This window comes from Stegostoma tigrinum, chromosome 20, assembly GCF_030684315.1.
Source record: "Stegostoma tigrinum isolate sSteTig4 chromosome 20, sSteTig4.hap1, whole genome shotgun sequence".
Lineage (NCBI taxonomy): Eukaryota > Metazoa > Chordata > Chondrichthyes > Orectolobiformes > Stegostomatidae > Stegostoma > Stegostoma tigrinum.
The window spans coordinates 32,267,190-32,282,515 of record NC_081373.1 but is presented as its reverse complement, the minus strand read 5'-3'; the positions used below and the strand labels follow the sequence as shown (position 1 = coordinate 32,282,515).

At 40.5% G+C, this 15,326-nt stretch overlaps 1 protein-coding gene across 6 annotated transcripts in view; it reads left to right on the top strand.

Moving 5' to 3' along the window:
* The window catches only part of c20h10orf90 (chromosome 20 C10orf90 homolog), a 377,977-nt gene extending 364,716 nt beyond the window's left edge, over positions 1-13,261 (top strand). For all 6 annotated transcript variants that reach the window (XM_059653092.1, XM_048551086.2, XM_048551083.2 and 3 more), the window contains 3 exons: positions 2,545-2,608; positions 10,677-10,776; positions 10,856-13,261. In XM_059653092.1, the coding sequence (XP_059509075.1) occupies positions 2,545-2,608; positions 10,677-10,776; positions 10,856-10,912 (221 nt within the window). In that variant the 3' untranslated portion in view covers positions 10,913-13,261. The remainder of the gene's footprint in view (positions 1-2,544; positions 2,609-10,676; positions 10,777-10,855) is intronic.
* Positions 13,262-15,326: the final 2,065 nt, after the last annotated feature.

Below are 15,326 nucleotides of genomic sequence, written 5' to 3'. Positions count from 1 at the left end.
TTCCTTCCACCTATAGCCCAGCCTGATATTTTAGTCTCTGGCTTTTCTCTCCTGTATATCATGTTCCTGTTTCCATCACTGAGGACAATAACTTGATACTAATTTGACTGTTCTCCCTAGAGCCCTCATCTTTGTTATTTTGCCCCTTAATCACACTTATGATCATCATACCTTGAAACTTTTGTAGCTTGATATCGGGAAGACTGAAACCATTGTTTTCAATGCCATATCCAACATTCGCTAGTTTACCAATGCTATCCCTCTTCCTGGCAAGCGTCTGAGACTAAACAAATTACTTGCATTCTTAATCGTGTATCTGACACAAGATTAAGCTTTTGACTGTAAATTCATCATATCACTAAGATCACCTATTCCTAACTCCATAACATCACCTGATTTCACTCGTGTCTGATGTTTTAAGGAATAAAAGGAGGAGTAGGATTTTCATTCCTCAAACCTGCCACTGGAACCCTCATTCTTGCCTTTATTACCTCCAGACTTGACTATGTCTAGACTTCCAAAAGGCCTTTGATATAGTGCCTCATGGGAGGCTGCTGAGCAAGGTGAGGGCCCATGGTGTTTGAGGTGAGTTACTGGCTTGGATTGAGGATTGGCTGTCTGACAGAAGGCAGACAGTTGGGATAAAAGGCTCTTTTTCAGAATGGCAACCGGTGATGAGCGGCGTCTCGCAGGGTTCAGTGTTGGGGCCGCAGCTGTTCATTTTATATATTAATGATCTGGATAAAGGGACTGGGGCATTCTGGCGAAGTTTGCCGGTGATACAAAGATAGGTGGACAGGCAGGCAGTACTGAGGAGGTGGGGAAGCTGCAGAAAGATTTAGACAGTTTAGGAGAGTGGTCCAGGAAATAGCTGATGAAATTCAATGTGAGTAAATGTGAGGTTTTGCACTTTGGAAAAAAGAATACAGGCATGGATTATTTTCTAAATGGTGAGAAAATTCATAAAGCAGAAGTACAAAGGGATCTGGGAGTGTTGGTTCAGGATTCTCTAAAAGTTAACTTGCAGGTAGAGTCCGTGATTAAGAAAACGAATATAATGTTGTCGTTTATCTCAAGAGGGTTGGAATATAAAAGCAGTGATGTGCTTCTGAGGCTTTATAAAGCTCTAGTTAGGCCTCATTTAGAATACTGTGTCCAATTTTGGGCCCCACACCTCAGGAAAGACATACTAGCCCTGGAGCATGTCCAGCGGAGATTCACACGGATGATCCCTGAAATGCTAGGTTTAACGTATGATGAACAGCTAAGGATCCTGGGATTGTACTCATTAGAGTTTAGAAGGTTGAGGGGAGATCCAAGAGAAACTTACAAGATAATGTATGGCTTAGAAGGTGTGGACGCTAGGAAGTTGTTTCCGTTAGGCGGGGAGACTAGGACCTGTGGGTACAGCCTTAAAATTAGAGGGGGTCAATTTAGAACAGAAATGAGACAACATTTCTTCAGCCAGAGAGTGGTGGGCTTGTGGAATTCATTGCCACCGAGTGCAGTGGAGGCCAGGACGTTAGATGCCTTCAAGGCAGAGATTGACAAATTGTTGATCTCACAAGGAATCAATGGCTATGGGGAGAGTGCAGGGAAGTGGAGTTGAAATGCCCATCAGACATAATTTAAATGGCGGAGTGGACTTGATGGGCTGAATGGCCTTACTTCCACTCCTATGTCTTGTGGTCTTATGGTCTATATCAATATCTACTATCTCACATTCTGCCTTTCATCCACTCGAGGTCATCCAACACTTTGCCACGTCCTAACTCAGCACTCCTCCCAACCTGTGCTCACTAACCTGCATTGCATCCTGGAGCAACTGGAGAGGAAACAATTTGATTTTAAAATTCTTATCCTTGTTTTCAAATCCCCCTGTCACCCTGCCAATCCCCACACCCATTCCATCTTTATAACTTCCTACTTTTCTAAAACATTTCAAGATGTCTGTACCCATATAATTCCGACCTCTTTACAATTCCCAACTTTAACTACTCCCCCATTGTTGCTTATGCCTTTAGTTACCTAGGCCTGAAACTCTGGGATTCCCTCTGTGCATCTCTTCATCTATATAATTTGCTTTTATTTCCTCTTGAAGCAACATCAAATGTCCCTCTGGTTTTGGTCATCTGATCTAACATTCCATCTTGGACTGTGACATATTTTGTTTCATAATGGGCCTGTGTTGAACTTATGTTAAACGTGCTTAATGAAGATAAGTTGTTGTTATATTAGAGGTGCTATAAAAGTAGAAGTTGTCATTGCATGACACAGATCCTGGTATCTTCAATCACTTATCATTTGCTTATCAAGTTGAATGAACAGCCAGGATCATAATGAGTGGTGGAGGGGGTTCAAAGGGCTGAATAGCCTACACTTGCTCCCATTTTCCAGGTTTTTAAATTTCTGTTTCCTTAGCAGATTGAAATTATACTGCTCGTTTTTTTTCAATTTGAGCTTTCTAATTCGATAACTATAATTTGTATATATTGACATATAAAGTATTTTCTCATGCATATATTTCTGTATTGACCTTTTTAGATAATCTATTTAAACCAAAGGAGAGGATGATTCCAGAGAAAGAAATGCAGATGAGATCCAAAAGGTAATGAGGAGTCATTTTTGAAATTTTTTTAGATATTGCATAGTTACCTTGAACACCGAATCCTACTGAAAGTTAACCCTTCAGCAGAGATTTTGCTGTTGGCAAAGACATTTGCAAACATACGAAAATGTGATATAGGGGCAGAAGGAAACCATTTGACTTCTTGAGTCTGCTCCGTTATTTATTAAGCTCATGACTTATCTGTTTGTTTCAACAGGAGCATGGACTGGTGAAATGAGAACTCAACACAATGTGTTTGCACATTTTTCACTTTGTAGTGTTTAGTTTAGCATTTGAAATGCTTCATTTCCCCAGGATGCTGAGCTGCTGTAAAATAAGAAACACAATGACTCAGATGCTGATTTCTGCTCCTAGTCTCTAATCCACAGAATCTAGAGTAAACTACAAACATTTATCACAAGAGTTCTTTGGCTTGCTAATGAAAATCAATTGTAAGAAATGATCAGTAGATAACAAAGTGTGGAGCTGGATGAACACAGCAGGCCAAGCAGCATCTCAGGAGCAGTGCTCCTGAGATGCTGCTTGGCCTGTTGTGTTCATCCAGCTCCACACTTTGTTATCTTGGATTCTTCAGCATCTGCAGTTCCCATTATCTCTGATAAAATGATCAGTAGGACTGGTTTTACCTCATCACTGAGAGTATTTTCAGTAGGGCTGAGGGGGTCAGCAGCAGCAAGTGCATTATGATGGCTTGATAGTCCACCAAGAGCCAAGAGGGTGGACCTGTGAGGCATCTCCTCCATCTCTGAGAAAGAATCCAAAGAGCCCTCAGAGTATGCACTGGCAAAGCTGCCTCCTGTATCCTCCACCAACTCAGATACAGATACTTTAGCAAGATGACATTTGGGAGCACTTGCTGATGAGGACATCACTGCCACATCTATGTAGCTGTTTGAGGAAGAGATGCCCCAGGCCATTGACACTTGGAAGACAGGAGGAGACCAGGCAAAAGATGACCCCATATTGTATTCGTATATAACTGAGTAGAAATGAACAAGCTGATATAGGAGCAGCAGGCAGGTATGTCAGAGGGAACTGGCACAAAATGAGCAAGGCTGCACCAACACTATTATCACCATACTGCCTCTGGCATTTTTAAATTCATTCATGGGGAAGTGGAGGTCGCTGACTACAGCAGCATTTATGGCCCATCCCTAATCACTCAGATGTCAATTAGGTGTCAGCCATACAGCTGTGGGGCTGAAATCACATGTAGGCCAGATCCACTAAGAATGGTAGAGTTCCTTCCCTAAAGATCATTAGATTTCTCCAACAGTCGACAGTGGTCATTTAGTAATAATTACTATCAGACCAGCTCTTCATTTCAGACTTTTTAACTGAATTCAAGTTTCAATATCAATGTAGGATTGAACCCCTGTTGGCATGTGGTGCAAATATGAGATTGAGGGAATATGGTACTATACCGTAACATGTCCACCCTTTGACTGATCACTGCTGACAGTCATGACAAGTTGCCTGGCTTTGTGTTGATGTTAAACAGCAAGATAATACAGAAGTGTGGTGTATATTTAAGCTCTGGCTGAGAGGGAAAAGCACAAAGAGGCAGGGCAAGGCAGTGGTGACTGTGAATATCCAAGCAGATGCAAACTGAAAGTAAGCTACAAGAAGAAGGGAGGAGCAATGAGATGCTCCCTGGTCCAATCCATTTGATGGTTTCCTGTCCCTGCGCGCAAGGTGTCTTGGCAGCAACGTTACAATAAGGGGTTCTGACACACACCAAACTGCAGCCTTGAAGTGCAGAACCATCTTGTAAGTTGACCAAAGACTTGCCATGATGATGCATTAAGGCCGGCCTCTGGTGGATATCAGTATTTGTGAACAGGTTTGCTTGAGGTCGCTGCTCATTGAATGTCCTTAAGATGCCACTGCCTGTTGCCCAAGATGATGATCAGGAGGAGCAAGTGATGAGCGACAGTAATAGAGCCAAAGTGTCTTACAGCACAGGAACAGGCCATTCAGTCCAACTAGTCCATGCCAAACATCATCCCAAATTAAACTAGTCCCACCTGCCTGCTCCTGCACAAAGCCTTCCTATTCATGTACCTATCCAAATGTCTTTTAAATTTTGTAATCATACCCACATCCATCACTTCCTCAGGAAGTTGATTCCACACATGAACCACCTCCATGTAAAAAAATTTTGTCTCATGTCTAGTTTTAAATCTCTCTTCTCACCTTAAAAATGTGCCCCCTAGTCTTGAAATCCCCATCCTAGGGAAAAGTCAACTAGTCTTGAGGTAATCAACTTCCATGTTGGGAATTGTCACCATCTCGTTTCTATCCAGCAAGTGGCAGACTGGGAAACTGCGGTTGATGTGGTAAGATCAGGTATTGACGAGATGTATGCAAATAAGCCGCTGGCTGCTCACTAGCAAAATATTATCACACCATTTAAAACTGAGTTGGAAAATGGAACTTTATGCTCTTAACATCAAGAAGCTCCTTGCTAGCCGTCTCACACCATTTCCCAGCTTTCCCAACAATAGCCATATAATTTAGTGCCTGGGAAGATTACACCCTTAGAGTACAAATGCAAGAGGTTCTAAGGGTGCTTTTTAAGACATTGATTTCCCCTTGGCTATCATATCCAATTCTGGGCATCACAATTTATGATGTGAAAGCTTTAGGGAAGGTGCAGAAAGAATTATATGAATGGTCCTGTGAATAAGTGATTTCGATTATGTGTATAGGATGGAGGAGCTGGGTTTGTTTTCATTACAGAAGTGAATATCAAGGGTGGATTTGACGGTGGTGTTCAAAATCATGAGAGACTGAGACAGAGTGGATAGACAAAAACTGTTCTCAATGCTAGCAGAGTCAAGAAGCAGATAACATAGACGTGAAGAGATTAGCAACAGAACCAAAGGCAACATGAGGAAAAATATTTTACACAATGTCTAGGATTAATTAAGATTTGGATTGTGCTACCTGAAGGAATGGTGGAGGTGCATTCAATCAGACTTTTCAAAAAGAAATTGGATGAGAATCTAAATGAAAAATAAACATGGAAGACTCAGGAAAAGAACGAGAAATGAGATTGGCTAAATTATTGTTGCAGAGGGCTGGCATAAGATCAACAGACTGAATGGTCTCTTGCGCACTTAACCACTTACCACATGGGTCTTTGTATTGCCTTTTATATTGAAAATGGGAATTATTTTAAGGTGCAAGGCAAAGGAACAGCTTCCTTGCAATGTTGAAAAAGCTTAGCCTTATTTTAGTAACTTCATCCATTTGTAATGCTGCTCTCTGCAGGAGTGGAATTTTGCGATCCTCTTAGCAGACTGAAAAAAAACAAATTAACTACTTCTGCATTTTGTGCAGTTCAATACCACACAGACCAGTGAACTGAATAAGCAAAGGTTATGCTGTGCTGAAGTTCATTCTTGACATTGTCAGTGAAGTATGTCTGGACTGTTTTCTTTTCTGGTCTATTTCTTGTTGACATAAATCTACCAGAGTAGTTTAGTGGTGGTGAAACTGAATATGGTCGGGTAAAATTTAGTACAGCTAAAAAGGGCACAATTGTATTTAACCTAATTGACACTGAAGATGTCATGAAGCATCATTGTATCATTAGTATTTTTCTTGCTAAATATTTTGCACTTTAATGTATAATACCATCATGTAAAGGAGAAAGGTAAATTATACATGAAAATTATACAGTATAGGTAAAGCATTTTGACTTTACAATGTTCCTAAATCTTGAATGTTTTATATTGTATTTTTTGAAAACTGTGTAGTATTACTGGCAAGGTGACTATTATACTCAATATGTAAGGGAGGAACATCACCTGAAGAACAATATATACACATTAAAATGCAACTAAAGTGCTGCAGATGCTGGAAATCTGAAACAAACAAAGAGAATGCTGGGGAAATACTGCAAATCTGGCGGTATCTGGAGAGAGATCATTCTGAGTCCAGTATAACCCAGTTTCAGAAATTAATATTTTACAGACAAGTTGATCTGTCAGCCCATTGGACCGAAGTTGTGGTGTTGATTTTTACATTGAATGAGAGCTGTCAGCACGGTTAGGACTCATGGGGATCAGTTTGTCGTATCACACGTTCCTTTGGCAAGTCCCAGTAAAGCTCTGTACTCCTGTACCAAATTGATTCCTCCAAGGAATTCCTTTTCTATCGTGTAAAATATTACTTGAATATATGCACTGTATAACATATAGGGCACTCAAAAATTTCCCTAAATTCGCAGTGGATTATTTTTTGATTAATCTGTTTTGTCACAATTAAACTATCTAATTCATTGCTATGTTGCATTAATGACATCAATCCCTAATACGTGGCTGCATATTGAAATGTTTCACAAAGATGAAGCAAAAGTTGTGCAAATTTCCCCACGTAGCTGCCAAGTGCTGCATGATCTTGGAGCTTTGATGCAGTCTGGCATTGTATGATGGAACATGCTTCCCCTCAGAAACCTCCATACTGGTTGCTCATTTCTGTTACGTCTTCATCTGGAGCCACTGAATGGAGAACAGATGTTTCCCATTTGGGAAGGAAAAAGTGATCATTCTTAGAAGGGCTCTTGTGGTGCAGTGGTAATTTTCCCACCTCTGAGCCAGAAGGCACAGGGTTCACTTCCCACCTGCTCAAGACATGTGTCATAACATCACTGAACAGGTTGATCAGAAAATATCTACAATATGGATTGGTAAAACAATAGTGTTAGTCATTCTTGCATTCCTCCTAATGGGAAACTTTGCAAGGTCTGAAAGCATACCACTAATGAATCTAAGATGATGACAGAGTAGCAGAGAGGTGTGCTGTTGCCCAAAGCCCAACTGCTCTATCCACTTTCACTGTTTTTTCCTCTTTCATGGCTATTTTTCTTACTTTGATATACTTGTCTCTGTGGAAAGCGAGTTTGTCCAGCACAGAGGAGACTAGTGGGGAGGAGACCAAGCCTAGTGCAATGGAATTGAGCCATCCCAGGACAAATGAGCCAACATATCCAAGAGTGAAGTCCCCTGGCATCTTCAGCAGCGGCGAGAACAGGCAGTCCAAGGCAGTGGCTGCAAGAGCAGGTAGCCCCAGGTTGAGTGGAGGTGAGGTTGAGCATGTTCTGGATGTGAGGCTCAGCATGGCCTGGAGGTGAGGCTGAGCATGTTCTGGAGGTGAGGCTCAGCATGGCCTGGAGGTGAGGCTGAGCATGTTCTGGAGGTGAGGCTCAGCATGGCCTGGAGGTGAGGCTGAGCATGTTCTGGAGGTGAGGCTCAGCATGGCCTGGAGGTGAGGCTGAGCATGGTCTGGAGCTGAGGCTCAGCATGGCCTGGAGGTGAGGCTGAGCATGGTCTGGAGCTGAGGCTCGGCATGGTCCGGAGGTGAGGCCCAGCATGGTCCAGAGGTGAGGCCCAGCATGGTCCAGAGGTGAGGCCCAGCATAGTCTAGAGGTGAGACCCAGCACTGTCTGGAGGTGAGGCCCAGCACTGTCTGGAGGTGAGGCCCAGCACAGTCTGGAGGTGAGTTCCTAGTGCGATCTGCTTGAAGAACTGTCATGCTGAACTTCTTATTTCTTTGTTTTTATCATTTAGTCCTAAGATGCTGTACCTAGATACCTTTGTACTTAAGGTAGTGGCATAAATGGCAACTTTGTAATCTTTTCACAGCACACATGTGAATATATGTGACAATAAACATAATTCCACTTCCAATTCTGAACCACTGCTGATGTTTGATCCAAGAAGCAAGAAAGCAAACAAGAAAATGTTTTCAGGAGAGGAGAGGTTTGCACCGATCACAATATTACTGAAAAAGCATCTAACTGGACTCAAAATGTTAACTCAGTTTCTTTCTCCACAGATGCTGCCAGACCTGTTGAGTTTGTCCAGCACTTTCTGTTTTTATTGCTGAATATTACTAATTTAGCTTAATTTCTACTTCTGTAAAATTATTTCTGTAAACATTTCAATAAACTGAAGGAAATCTGAATATAAATGATTGCTATTCGGATGCTATTATGAACGCCATCATTTTTAAGAGACTTGAGCTTTTTATGTTGTGCTTTATACCGAGCAGCTGCAACATAGAACCAAGCCGGGAGTGGTGGGAGGAGGGGTTTTTTTTGCCTTTATATAGTGCTGTTACTGATTCAGGTGTATGCTTGAATTCTTTGCTTGAAATCTTCTACTCTCTCTTAATGTTGTGTTTGGTGATGGGGACGGCATTAAATGAAGCAGGAGTGTAGCTGGTGAGCATACTCCAAGTTCCTGCCCCCAACACAAAAGTTGGTCTTCTCAACCTGCTGCCAAAGTGGGCAATTAATGACCAATGAAGGGCGTATTCTGCTGCTGCTAATGTCAAGCCTACTATAGGTGGGCCTGTCACACCAATTAAACTAATGCAGGCTGCTTGTTATCTTCCCTGACAGAGGATGGAGTCTCTGATTGAGTGAACCCAGTATAAGCGAGGATAGGAGGGGTGCTGAGGAGCTACCTAGCTGACCGCCTCCTGAACTCTGCAACTCCAATACTGCAAACCACTGAGTTCACTAATCTCTGACCTGGGTTTCTTTCCAATCTAGGCCCTCTGTTGGCTGTCATTCCAGTAGCAGCCCCCACCTCCAGGCTGATAATGCCAAGCAAAAGACCTGCTAGCTGCTGAATTGTCAGCAGTTTTTGGTGGGTGGGACCTCCTGCCACTGGCTCCTGGTTGTGGGAATGACTTCCACTGACCTCTCAAAGACCTGATCGGCGCATGGTTCAATGGACTTTCCCCAAAGAAGGCAACACTAGGTTGGGATTGTTTTCACTGGAGTTCAGATGAATGGGGGGTGGGAGGGGGGATCTCATAGAGACTTACAAAATTCTAACAAAACTGGTCAGGGTAGATGCAGGGAGGATGTTCCTGATGGTGGAGTGAACAGAGCCAAGAGTCACAGTATGAGGATTCGGGGTAGACAATTTAGCATAGAGATGAGGAGACATTTCTTCACTCAAAGAGTGGTGAGCCTGGGGAATTTGTTACAACAGAAAAGAGTTGATGCCAAAACATTGAATGTAATCAAGAGGCAAGTAGATATAGCACTTGGGGTGAATGGGATCAAAAGTTATGGGGAGAAAGCAGGATTAGGTTACTGAGTTGGACAATCAACCATGATCATGAAGAATGGCAGACCAGGCTTGAAGGGCTGAATGGCCTCCTCCCACTTCTATCTTCTATGTTTTTTATGTAACATGCTGCTCTCCAGCTGACAGGTGAGACCCCTGTCATCTCCAGAAGGTTCCATCCATTGATACAATCGATTTTTCTGCACATTGTAGAAAAATATCATGTTCTTATCCAGATAAAGTTCTATGATTTTGCATGAATACCATATGAATGCAGCCAATGAGTACCCAAGGCAACCTAACAATTTCAAGCTAAGAATTATATCTGTTACTTTTTTGACCTGAAAACATGTAGCTAACATTAACAGAGGAAAGCCCAACTTATTGTGCAAGCAAGAAAACATGGTGCTGGGCAGTAGGGTAGGCAGTGCTTGAGGGCAGCATACACTTGAACATTGGGCATCTTTTTTGGTGAAAGGTAGATGCACCAAGGATAGCTTCAGGGCAAGGAACTAAATTATATATACATATATATAAAATGTTAGGTATGAAACAAAAGTTGCTGGCTATGCAGGAGAAGCATTTGAAGAAGTACTCAACTGGGTAAACTCAAATTGAGATGTATCGATGTCGAATTGATTACTTTTGTTTAGTCAGTACTAAATTAGTGTATTAGATCATAACAGTGATAGAGCAGAGAAAATGCCTAATTATAGCAGGGGCTTCAAAAACTTGAGGTTACCTAAGTCAAATGCAGCTGAAAAGATCATGCTAAGCCAGGGAATCTGTCAGTTCACTAGATTCCTTTTCCTAGTGACAGAGTTATATCTGTCCCGTGTAATTCAAAAGATGGTCGTCAAATTCATTTTCTGTGATACACAAATGTATAAGGGCTAATGTATAAGGCACAAATGATAAGGTGTAATTTCTGTTTTCATTTCAAAATTGCACGACAGAATTTATAACATGCTGCCAGAGGTGAAAAGAAAAAAGGAGGAAGAGAAGAAGAAAATTATTTCTCAAACAAATCGATTGCGTGCTGAGGTTTTCAAAAAGGTATGAAGGCCAAAAGACACTTAGTAGTCAGCATCCATCTCACTTTGCTGGTGTTAATTTTTGTTTTAATTTCTTTTAGAAATTGCTTGACCAAATACTGCAGAGAAACAGTGACAATGGGCAAGAATCAGCATGAAGAACTGTTACCTGAGGCTTCCAGAGAAATGTTATCATTGAAGCCACTTCAATTTACTAAAATGCTAATTGCTCATAAACCCACCCTATTAGGTTTGAATCCATTGGTTTTTAAATTGCAATTTTTCTGAATCTGTATGGAAATTCATAACTGGTGAAACCATAGTTCAACATTTTTTCACAGCACTTGCAGGGAGGGTCATTGGTTCATTAGACACAGCTGCAATTACAACAGAAATAATGCATGTTTAATAGTTATACATTTCATTTTATTTTCATCCACTGGAATCAGATCAACCAGGGTTCCTGCCTGGTCTTGATGGCTTTGGTCACAGCTCTGAATGTATTTTATGACAATTTTTTAGTCTCAGTGTCAGATTAAGAAGTCGTGGACCCCTGAACAAAGAACAAAGAACAAAGAAAATTACAGCACAGGAACAGGCCCTTCGGCCCTCCAAGCCCGCGCCGATCGAGATCCTCTGTCTAACCTGTCATCTATTTTCTAAGGGTCGGTATCCCTTTTCTCCCTGCACATTCATATACCTGTCCAGATACACCTTAAAAGACACTATCGTGTCTGCGTCTACCACCTCCGCTGGCAACGCGTTCCAGGCACCCACCACCATCCGTGTAAAGAACTTTCCACACATATCTCCCTTAAACTTTTCTCCTCTCAGTGTGAACTCATGACCCCTAGTAATTCAGTAACCCACTCTGGGAAAAAGCTTCTTGCTATCCGCCCTGTCTATACTCCTCATGATTTTGTAGACCTCCATCAGGTCCCCCCTCAATCTCTGTCTTTCTAATGAAAATAATCCTAATCTACTCAACATCTCTTCACAGCTGGCGCCCTCCATTCCAGGCAACATCCCGGTGAAACTCCCCTGCACCCTCTCCAAAGTATCCACATTCTTTTGGTAATGTGGTGACCAGAACTGTACACAGTATTCCAAATGTGGTCAATCCAAAGTCCTATACAACTGTAACATGACCTGCCAACTCTTGAACTCAATACCCCATCCAATGAAGGAAAGCATGCCTTCTTGACCACTCTATTAACCTGGATTTTGGAGCAAGGCCTCCCTTGGTCTACTGTACCACATTTATGCAATAAAACATATGGTGAAACTGGCCTGTAGCAGTTTGACACACTATATTAGTATAAAAGCAAACAATATTACAAATATAATTAAGTGAATCTGTAACATTACAAACAGACCCCATCTTGGTACTTAACTCTAGCCAATAGATCATATTTGGTTGAGACCCTTATAAGCCTATAGAGGTGCATTAATGTGTCTCTTGTTGGTCGACGGTCTCAATGTCAGACATGACTTGAATTGTAGGACAAACCTCTAGCGATAGTTACAGATTGTTTGGCATTTTTTCATTTGTAGATGAAAGCCAAATGTCAGCCATTCTATTTGGAATCAATCCGTAGAATTTTTGATTATCTTTGTAGATCCTGAAAGACCTTCCAAAGTGTTTGGATGCAGGTTCAGAACCAAAAGGTGTGGGGAAGAATATTCATCTAACCTCACACCCTACAGCAGTGATCAGGAAGGGATAGTGACATTTGTGAAGCTTGGTAATCTTTACAGAGCCTGAACATAAGGATACATAAAGGAGAAAGAATAAAGATGTGGAGAACGACTCAGAAAAATATGCCCTTGAGCACAAGTACTAATTTGAGCATTCATTACTTCAGTTTTTCTATGCTCCACCTTTTTGAAAATTTCAAGCATTTTTGCTAAACTAAATGAAACCACTTTGAAACCATATAGGCATATTATACATCTATAAAACAATACACTTCATATATTGAATTAATCTGCTCCATTTTTTACAGTTCTGTAATGGCCTGGCACAATTATTAATGAATAGTCTTTGCATTGAACTCAGTGTAGCAAATTATAGTTAACAAAGCAAGGTTTGTAATAATTACATATAACTTTGAATTGTGTAAACCAACAGCAATGTGAACAATCTTAACTGATCAGAGTTTAAAATTGCAAAACTAATCAAAAAGAATCAATAATTTAATCCCGTATTTGGATATTTTGAATTTTAAGTTATATCTCACTGCCAGGACAACTGTTAGCATTTATGAACCACACCAAATAGTATTAAAAGATGATTAACTGCTGACCTTTAATTTTCCTTCCTGTTTGGATTAACTACCCAAAAAATATTATGTATCTAGATTTGATTTTTGTTTCATTTAATTAAAGACTATATAATGTTCTTTTTTTATAATGTCACAGTCCCTCTGCCTTTAGTAGTCTTCTTACAAGTAAAAAAAATTGAAATAGTCATACTGCGAAAGAAATAAAGCCAGATTAAACACTAACAGTGGTTGTGTGTTAATACAAGTAATGCTCCTTCCACGTTCTTTCTTTAATTACGCTTATTGTTCAGCCAAACTGTTACATTATTACATAATAATAAACCATTGTTTTGTTCTGCCGTATCTGTAATTTTTAAATTAAAATTATTAGAGTTTATAAATAGCTCTAATTTTGGTACTGCACATTTGAATTTATACAACATTTCTCAGCAAATATAATTGCCTTTCCTCTCAGAAGTAAAGGTACATGATATGTGTAGTGCCTGAAACATTAGTACAAAAAAAGGTTCTGTATTTTCTCCCTTATTATACAACAGTCATACAATGTATATATTGACAAGACTGTTCTTTGTTAAAGAAACTCCGACTGCTGTGTTAGAGGTTCTCAATAGCCATGTGTTTTCTTTCTTTTCCTCTCCTTATTTCTTGACAATGTTGAATCATATGAAGTATAGGTCGAGAAGTGCTGACAGCCCTTTGGTATCTGACCCAAATGATCTTTCTTCTTCTGTGCATTCTGTGTCAGCAAGCTATTCAACAGTCTAATCCTGTCTACATACAATGTCCAGACAAGCATACACATGTTTCCTGTAGATGTGGCTGAATGACATTCAGGAACAGGATCAGCCACAGCATCTATGTTTCTCTCCCTTATCCATGAGTATTATTGCAATACGTAGTCTTCTATCATTGTCTGGCAATCAGCCATCTTAGCAAAAACGGGTTCAACTAGGACCTCTTGATTGTTGCAGCACAGTAATATACCACATATACAGGATTAGAGAAAGTGACAGAATGTTTGGTTTAATAAAAAGGGTTTTACAAATGATTTAAGGGTGGGTGAAAAATAGATAAGCGGCATTTGGTAAGGAAGTTTAAAGCCTGGAATTGAATTGGTGACGCTATCATTAACAGCTGCATGAAGTGAGGAGTTGGGGCAATTGGGAGAAGTTGCTATGACAGGAGCGACCTGTCCCCAGAAGGTAAGATAAGTGTGTTGTCTTTGACAAAATAAATGTGGCATCAAGAAACCAAAGCAAAACTAGTGTCAATGATAATCAGGGGCATACTATCCAATGATTGAAATCATACCTAGGAGGATAGTTATGGTTACTGGAAGTCAATCATCTTATCCAACAGGCATTGCTGTAGGAGTTTCCTATCCAGTGTCCTAGGTCCAAACATCTTCAGGTACTTCAAACTTTCTGCAATTTACAAATAGGTAACAAATCAACTCAGATAAAACCATAGGGTCTGTGTATGAATATGAGAATAACTTCATGATCACACACAGACCATGAGCAATCTAACCACATAATTTGGAGAATGTGTATAACTTAGTCCTGATGCTGGGGGCCATTAAGAGATACAGTCATAGTAGTTTAATCTTGGTAGTTTTCGCTTATGTGGAACTGTTTATTTTCTTCTTATTTAATCCCATAATGCACAAGTATTATACATTTACCACTAGCTGACAGTCCTCTTTCCCCTTCTCCCAGTGGAGTGGAACTATCTGCTCTTTCCAGTTTGGCAGTTAGACATGCCATTGTTCTGCCATTCTCACATTTTGATCAATTAATCCGCACTAACAGCAGTCTTTCTCTCTGAGCACTCCCTCCAAACCCACATTATTGCATAAATGCTGTCCCCTCCACACTTCACATCATCTCTGATGAAGAGTCATCTAGATTTGAAATGTTAGCTTGCTGCCTTTCCATGAATACTTTTTGACCCACTGTGATTTCCAGCACTTTTTGTTTTCAATACAGATTCCAGCTTCTGCAGTATTTTGCACCTTCCTTCCATATCTTTGTAATCTTAGAACTCAAGTAGTAAAACCACAGTCAATATTTAAAAACAAAGGGTCATCTATTTAAGACTGAAATGAAAAAAAATTCTTTCTGTCTGAGAGTCATGAGTCTTTGGCACTCTCTTCCTTTAACAGGAAGTGGAAGTAAAATTTTTGAATATTTTTAAGACAGAGTGGATAGATTCTCAGGAAGCAATGGAGTCAAAGATTATCAGGTTTAGGTGAGAAAGTGGAGTTGAGGTTACAATCATATCAGTC